At 35.4% G+C, this 9,208-nt stretch overlaps 1 protein-coding gene across 2 annotated transcripts in view; it reads right to left on the bottom strand.

Moving 5' to 3' along the window:
• oxct1a (3-oxoacid CoA transferase 1a) overlaps positions 1-9,208 on the bottom strand; it is a 106,366-nt gene that overhangs the window by 11,561 nt on the left and 85,597 nt on the right. For both annotated transcript variants that reach the window (XR_015496997.1, NM_001007291.2), the window contains 2 exon segments: positions 7,605-7,694; positions 463-543 (listed from right to left, as the gene is read on the bottom strand). Coding sequence is in view for 1 of the 2 variants with exons in the window: in NM_001007291.2 (NP_001007292.1) it covers positions 463-543; positions 7,605-7,694 (171 nt within the window). In the remaining variant the exon portion in view is untranslated.

The following is a 9,208-nucleotide window of genomic DNA, read 5'->3' as shown; positions in this document are numbered from 1 at the left end:
CTTCACTATAAAACTGAGTTTCTCACATCTCTGAATCCAGGCCATGTAGCAGAGCTGCTAATATTATTAAGCAACATTCACATTAAGAAGCTCTGGGTCTGAAAAAAAACGGTCAATATGTAATGTCGCTCCGATCAGGAGATTTGATTAGGGTTGGTCCAATAATTGGATTTCCATTTTCCACTGCCTATGTGCAGTGTCATAACAATTTATCATGTCCCCTTATGTCTTTGTACATGCGTTAAGAGAAAAGAGCAAAGCCATTTTCACAGCTTTTCTCTGTGTTGACTGAAGTTTTATCCGAGACTGATTCGGTATATTGATGAAGTGATAAGCTGCTGAATAGATGACATTTATTCTTCACCAGAGGAGACTAGGTGGACACGGTGTGGGCTGTTGATTAAAGCAGCCTCCTAAATGTACAAAGGATGAAATCAATGACTCTTGTAAATCAAAACCCACCTTTTCTGTGATTATACGGTCCACACACTGCTTTCCGGTCAGAGGCAGATTGCACTTCTCCATAATCTTGTGTTTGCCACCCTGGAAAACACATGAAATATCAAAAAGATTCATTAACTGACAAGCAAACAATACAAATAATATTTTAAACTTATTTTTCTTTTACACCTTACATATTATTCAGGTAATTTAACCACCAGGGTTGTTCAAAACTCATGATCTAAGCATTCACTCTCTTTCAGTTCATTATGTTGAATTTCCAAATCTCTCAAGCTTTCATAAAAAAACTTTCACAAAAACACACACACACAATTGTATAATTAACTGTGACTCATTAAATGTTTTAATCCTTCTAAATGAAAAACAATTATTGGATTCAGCATACTTCTCTAAATTTGAATACAATACATATACAATACACACATTTAATACATATTATACAGTGATATTCATGTTTATGTAATGCTCTTTGTTATACATACAGTTGAAGTCAGAACTATTAGCGCCCCTGTTTATTTTTTCCCTCAATTTCTATTTAACGAGGAAAAGATTTTTTCAACACATTTCTAAACATAATAGTCTTAATAACTCATTTCTAATAACTGATTCATTTTATCTTTGCCATGATGACAGTAAATAATATTTTACTAGATGTTTGTTCAAGACACTTCTATACAGCTTAAAGTGACATTTAAAGGCTTAATTAGCTTAATTAGGTTAACTAGGCAGGTTATGGTAATTAGGCAAGATATTGTATAACGATGGTTTGTTCTGTAGACTATTAAAAAAAAAACTCTAGCTTAAAGGGGCTAATAATTTTGTCCTTAAAATGGTTTTAAAAAAAATCAAAACTGCTTTTATTCTAGCCAAAATAGAACAAATAAGACTTTCTCTAGAAGAAAAAAAAACATTATTAGACATACTTTGAAAATTCCCTTGCTCTGTTAAACATCGTTTGGGAAATTTTTAAAAATAAAAAATAAAATAAAATCAAAGGGGGGCTAATAATTCTGACGTCGACTGTATATACATACACGTGTTGAGTTAAGCTCAAAATCATTTTATTTAAATACAAAAAATTGATTTGGAAACACTTAACATTGCATTTTAAATCAAAACTTAAAGAATAAATAAACAAATATATTATTACTTTTCAGAAAGTGAATATAAAGTAATTTATTCGGCTGTTCAAAAAATGTGTCTGAATTGTTCTGTAAAAAATCTAATATTTACTATATTAACTGAAAGTGGTGTGTTTGGGGTTGTAGTCTTGTTAAAATACTCATTTCAAGGGTATTTCCACTTTGGGAACAGGCAACATGACATTTTTAAATATTCTAATGTACTCAAATTGCTCCATGATCTCTGGATTGTGATAAATAGGCCCAACACTGTAGTAGGGGAAGCATCCTCATATCACGATGCTTGCATCACCATGCTTAACTGTCTTCAGAGTGTACTCTACAATATATGATAATACACTAAACCATTTTTTCTTTATGTTTTGATTTAGAACTGAATGTTTAATGTTCCCAATGCTTTTGCCCATATTGAAATAAAAGTTATGAGTTTGAAATCTATTATGTTGAATATATGTGAATGGATTTTGAATATATACATTTAAAGATACATGTTCGTCAACGTCAATTCTGCATGGTCTGGAATAAAAAGTAAAATGGCATCCTCCAATAAATTTTAATGGGTGTACAACCCTGTCATCCTCTCAGCAGCCCATGGGTACAGAAAACACTCTCCGCTCACAGTGCGCATCATCATTGGTAATGGATACACAGGCCCCGCTGACTCCATGTGCTGCTGGATCAGGGGATAATAATTAGAGAGCTGATGGCGGTTAATTCTTCTCATCCCACCAGGGGCAGGCAGCTGGTCCTGTTAGCCTTCCCACAGGCCATGAGCACAGCAGCTGTATCTTTCTAAGCCCATCTCTCTTGCCTTTCACTCCATCTCTGCCTCGACGGTCAAAATCGACACCATTCGTGACCTCAGAATAAATGTAAGCATATTTCGGCAGATGGGAACACTGAACTCTGACACGTATTATCGAACAGTGGTGTCCAAAGCTGAGTGTCTGAATGGCAGTTTTTTTTTTCACTGCCTGCCACTAGATTTATAACAACAGACAGCATGAAGATTTGATTTGAGGCATCTGTTTTACAGCATATAGTGAATAGGACCTACAAACCGCAATAGTGCAGCATATGCTACTGAAGATGAACCTAAAGAATAGTTTAAAGGAATAGTAAAGAGCACCACATGCCGTTTCAAGCGGTTTGCTGTCAAAGATTTTTTTAAAAGCTCTTTCCTTTGAATGACAGTTCATAGTGGCTGTCAAGCTGAAAAAAGCTGCCACAAAAGCAGAAGAAAAGTAGGCCATGTGACTCCAGCTGTATATATTCAAAAGCTATATAAAGATATTGTATGGCTTCAGAATATAAAGAAAATCTATAATAAATTTGAATACTATTTTTTTGTTGTTGTAAAAATACCCTGATATTTAAGCGGCTGCTGATACCTTTAAGTTATTTTCATGTTATTGTTTTATTTATGTTTATACCAAATTCTGACCTTGGAGTCTGAATACTATGACCAACAATCACGCCACACTTAAAGCCCCTAAAAGAGTTAGTTCACCCAAAAATGAAAATGATGTTATTAATTACTCGCCCTCACCTCATTTCAAACTCCTGAGACCTTCATCTGTCTTTAAAACACACATTTAAATATCACAGTAAAGTTGTTATTTTTGTTTTATGTGTACACAAAAGAATTCTTGTTGCTTGATAATATTCTGATTGCGCCACTTAAGGCAAAAAGGTCTGTTTTAAGGATGTTTTTGATACCTTTGGGATATGTTCCTGTCTATGGAGGATGATAAAGTTCTCCGATTTTACCTAAAATATCTTAAAGGTGCAGTATATAAGTTTGACAACCAGTGGTTGAAGGTATCGCACACCTGGTTCAAAACACACATAAGCGCAGGTTGCCAGATTGATGAAACCAACAGGAGAGAGCCTGACTAAAACCTACAAGGTTGACTTAAGGCTGATTTAAATCATGTTCTAAATAAAAGCAACGGCACACGATTGAAGAAATATTTTCTATATTAAAAGGAGTTTTTGTCCAAATCAACACCTGAAATTTATATTTTAGAAACAGCTTCTATTTCTTGTAGCTGAACAACAGATAACTGACAGTTTACCTCAGGTACACCTTATGTGCTTTATTCAGTATTAAATGCTAATAATCTGTGTTGGAATGCCATTTTACATGACATTTTTTATGAAAGCAGCAGCAGATAGTTATATATATATATAAACAATTTAAAATTGTAATATCTTTGTTTGTTTTTTATTTTTTGCTATTTAATAACCACCTAATGTAAAACTTTAAATTTTCGTTTTATTTCAAAGACTGCTTCTGTTCACCAGAGGTTGCTTTTCTGTCTTTTTGCTGAAATATAATTGGCTAAACTAGCATTGGGTGAGTTGAAGGGACCAAACATTGAATGTCAAGAAATTAATTCTGTCTGTGTCATGTATACATCTAGCTTTTATTTAATGTGCTGTTTGGAGCGACTGGTCATTATCAATTGTATAGCAAAATAAATAGAAATGTATGGTTTTGGGGAAAAAAAAAACATAAATACAAGTAAATAATGACAGAATGTTCATTTTTGTAGAACTATCCTATAAGGTAGCAAGCACACACAGCGTTGACAGCGCATATTCACAGAGCTGAAAGCATCTCAGAAAAGCAACGCCTATCCAACTGTCTGCTTAGGGAAAAGAGATTCTGTCACTCACAGGAAATAATGATGCCCTTCTCACTGCGAATATGTGCCATGCAATGTGACTCAATAAGAGTCTGTTCGTTAAAGCTGATTGATGAAATCATTGCTTCTGTCCTAAAATAAAACTTCTTGGAGGAATTATGACAATTACCTCACATTATCGTTGTTACACACTTGTTCAAAACAATACATTTTTATAAATTTTGCTTTAATCTATAAGAGCTGATTTGCTAATATAAAAAATGTTTTCTTCTATGTATTTCATTTTAACAGCTTAAATAAATAAATATAATCAGGGATTCAATTAGTATTCCAGAGTTGGAGAAAGCCTACAAATGCAGTTTTGCTTCTAGTGACATAGAAAAAATATGGCTCAGACAAACATACAAATATGACCAACACAGGGATGATATATATGTCCAGTAGCATGATTCATGATTCACTAAGAGTGTATATATAACTCCTATGAAATAAACAAACAAACAAAAAACTATTACTCTTAACAGTTTCAAATAAAGTTGATATCAGATTCTGACAACTGATTTTTGTTTTGAACGCATGACATTTCAGAAATTGCTTTAAAGGGGTTGTCCACAGTGTATTTTTAAGGTTTGGTTATGTTTATAAGATGCAAAGCAATGTGTGCTTATGCTTCACTTGTTAAAAATAGATAAATAAAAATATATAATAATAATAATAATGATATAAAAAAATTACATTATTTTTCATTTATTTTAGTTTGATTATATACTGCTACTCCGCTAACATGGACATGACTATCATATTTCCTAGTTCCTCTGAAAGTCCCACCCTCAAGAAGCCTTGATTAGTCAGCTAACATAATGTGCTGTGAATTGGCTTCACGTCATCAGAAAAAGCGTCACACCTCTAATAGCATGTGCTGTGCCCCTGTTGTGTAAATACTGTCAGTCAGTTTAACTGTTAGCTGTATCAGTTTAAGCCTTAATTAGACAGAAAATGAAGAGCACACAGCTGAACCTCATGCCTGCTCTCTAAAATAAAATGTGACGAGTGTCTTTCACATATATATGGAACAAGCGTGTATAAGTAATATGAAATATTCGATTACATATCATCTTTTGCAAGTTTGTTATTTGAGAAGTAGAACGCAGAGAAAGCAGCCGTATAAAGAGACACTGCAGCGCTAGTGAAGTTTGTGGGTTTTTACAGCGGTTTGACTGATAAACATGAATTTGTACTGTGGCTAAATTGTTAGTGGTGCCAAACAGCATTTCTCGTTGTTTATATCCTTGTTTATGTCCTTGCTATTACAATCCATTAAAGCTAGAAGCTATGCATGTAATAGATTTTAACAAATAAAAATACCTACAGGTTGTGGCTCACAAAGCACAGCTTCTTCTATTATGGTTGGAGCTGCTCCTTCTTTGAGGAGTTTTTAGCCAAATCCAGCACTGAACGAGAGAGATTCTGGAAGCTGTCCTTTTTCAAATGCTAGCTATCCATCTTTTAATAATTCTCTGGAACATAATTAAAATTAAATTGTAAGCACTTCTCTCTTTGTGTTGTGTCCTCGGAAAGCCCAAACACAGAAACAAAAGAAGCTCTGTGGAAATTGCAGCACTTGAACAGCATATTAGCTTTATCTGCTGTAACATTATAGTGCCTCTGGCCACACCCCTTCAATGCGCAAGGTGTTTGCACGTGGCAAATGCATGTAACCTGAAGCGTTTGTGATCTCATTAACCTGGATGTATTTTTTTTGTAGTCCCTAAACTTTGAATGCTGTAGGCTTTGCTAAGCTAACTGTAAATGCCAATGTCTCCCTTTTCATTGAAATTTAAGCATAATACATTCAGAGATTACTTATGATGATACAGCTACATTACACATCAACTAAAGTTTAAAAATTATATCATCGTGGACCATCCCTTTAATATGCCAGAACCAAATTAGTTATTAGAATCTTATTGATTAACAATTTGCCACACACAAACACATACACATATATACTTTTAATTATGTATATACTTACACATTTAATGCTCTTTCTAAATTAAAATGGATACTAGAGGCAGAAAAAAATGTGTACCTGTTCATAAAAATAATAATACAGGTCAAATTACTGAACAATAAAGGCTTATGTTTAGTTTCATGCACTATATAAAGACCATAAAACACTCTTCATAAAACTTCACTGCACGTGACTCATGTAATGAGCTGCTGTTAGGGCATTTATTTAGTTTTGCCTCTAAATATTTACAACTCAGGACTCTCAGACTATAAGAAACAAAATTCTCTGGTCTGATGAGACTAAAATTGAACTCTTTGGAGTGAATTCCAGGCGTTACGTTTGGAGAAAACCAGGCATTGCTCATCACCAGGCTAATACTATCCCTATAGTAAAGCATGGTGGTGGCAGCATCATGCTGTGGGGATGCTTTTCAGCAGAAGGAACTGGAAGACTAGTTAGGATAGAGGGAGAGATGAATGCAGCAATGTACAGAGACATCCTGAATGAAAACCTGCTTCAGAGTGCTCTTGACCTCAGACTGAGGTGCCGGTTCATCTTCGAGCAGGACAATGACCCAAAGCATACCGCCAAAATATCAATAGAGTGGCTGCAAAAAACTCGGTGAATATCCTTCAGTGGCCCAGCCAGAGCCCAGACCTAAATCTTATTGAACATCTCTGGAGAGATCTGAAAATGGCTGTACACCATAAAAATAATTGTACAAAAAGTCCCAAAGGCAGGTGTGCCAAGCTTGTGGCATGATATTCAAAAAGACTTGAGGTTGTAATTGCTGTCAAAGGTGCATCAACAAAGTGTTGAGCAAAGGCTGTGAATTCTGATGTACATGTGATTTTTCAAGTTTTTTTATTTGTAATTTCTTCACATTGTCATTATGGTGTATTTTGAGTAGAATTGGAAGGAAATAAATACATTTAAATTATTTTGGAATAAGGCTGTAACATAAACAAAAATGTGGAAAAAGTGAAGCTCTATGAATTCTTTCCAGATGCACTGCATAAACAGGACCACAAGCACAACGAAAGACCACAGTTTCAGCTACTATTTTGTACATATTTTTGTATCACACTGTTGTGTTTAACAAACTCACATCTGCAATATGAAAAAAAATTCCTACACAGCTTATAGCACCTCTTCTGGACGAGCCATCTAAAAGGTGCAGTGAAATGCATCCCAGAGCAACTTATTTCAGGTTTTATAGAAACTGGCTTGATTTGAAATGCACTCTATATGAAAAAAGTCTTTCATATTGACATTCCACCAACAAAAACTCGCAATACAGAATAGCAGAATAATGCAGTGTCATGTGATTAAACCTACCTTAGCTGAGTGCTCCATTGTAACAACCACTTTAGTCCCAGCACTGGCCACCAGATCCATCGCTCCTCCCATGCCCTTCACCATCTTACCCTGAAGAGAAAACATACACACAAAAAACAAACATCAAGATGGTGCAAGAAATGTGCAACACATGCAGTGCATCAAAACAGACTTTTACATAATAGGCACGCAATTTTTCAGGTTGAATAAAACTAATGAGAAATAAAAGATTTGATTTAAATGTAGTCTGCGTGTTCAAGGTGGACATACGAGCTCAGTCAGGTTTGTTCTGAAGGGGATCTGAAAGGGCATTGTTGCTAGGAAACCATAAACCTGATTACCTGTTGCTGGAGTCACTTAACAAAAGGGCCTTCGCAGTGACGCTCATTTTATTGTTTTGCTTTTTTTTGTAAACATGTACAAGTGCGGACACATGCAAAAACAAACTGGCCACATGAGAATGGTTGAAATCCACGAGGAGCATATGTGTTCACATTCTGAATGATAATGACTTCTTTTTGTCGTACACAGCTAAGAGAGCATTTAAAACTTCACGTTCTCTGGATTTACAATTCATAGTTATTTGTTAGAGGAAAATGTAACTTTGTGTTTACTCTGCACACTACTGATGACATTTCAATGTAAATCTTATAATTGAGAAATTTCTTTTTTTTTGCATAAAATAAAAAGATTCAGATATAAACCCACCGGCCACTTTATTAGGTATACCTTACTAGTACCAGGTTGGACCCCTTCAGAACTGCCTTATTCCCTTATGGCATAGATTCAACAAGGTACTGAAAATATTCTTCAGAGATTTTGCTCCATATCGACATGATAGCATCACACAGTTACTGCAGATTTGTCGGCTGCACATCCATGATGTGAATCTCCCGTTCCATCACATCCCAAAGGTGCTCTAGATTGAAATCTGGTGACTGTGGAGGCCATTTGGTTACAGTGAACTCATTGTCATGTTCAAGAAACTAGTCTGAGATCATTTGTGCTTTATGACATGGCGTGTTATCTTTCTGGAAGTAGCCATCAGAAGATGGGTAAACTGTGAACATAAAGGAATGGAGATGGTCAGCCACAACAGTTGGGTAGTCTTTGGTGTTGACACAATTGCTCAACTGGTACTAATGAGCCCAAAAATGTGGCATGAAAATATCTCAAACACCATTACACCACCACTACAAGCCTGAACCGTTGACACAAAGTAGGATGGATCCATCCTTTCATGTTGTTGACGCCAAATTCAAACCCTACCATCCAAATGTCGCAGCAGAAATTAAGACTCATCAGACCAGGCAACTTTTTCTAATCTTCTATTGAACAATTTTGTTGAGCCTGTGTGAATTGTTGCCTCAGTTTCCTGTCCTTAGCTGAGAGGCACACCGTGTGGTCTTCTGCTGCTGTAGCTCATCCACCTCAAGGTTTGACATACTGTGCATTCAGAGACGCTCTTCTGCATACCTCAGTTGTGATCAGTGATTATTTGAGTCACTATTGCCTTTCTATCAGCTCAAACCAGTCTGCCCATTCTCCACTGACATATGGCATCATATTAGTTTTTAGCCAACATAATATGAATGTTTTAACTA

This window comes from Danio rerio, chromosome 8 (genome assembly GCF_052040795.2).
Source record: "Danio rerio strain M-AB ecotype USA chromosome 8, GRCz13ab, whole genome shotgun sequence".
In the NCBI taxonomy this organism is placed as follows: domain Eukaryota; kingdom Metazoa; phylum Chordata; class Actinopteri; order Cypriniformes; family Danionidae; genus Danio; species Danio rerio.
The sequence above is the reverse complement of the archived record's forward strand: the minus strand, read 5'-3'. Positions and strand labels throughout refer to the sequence as shown.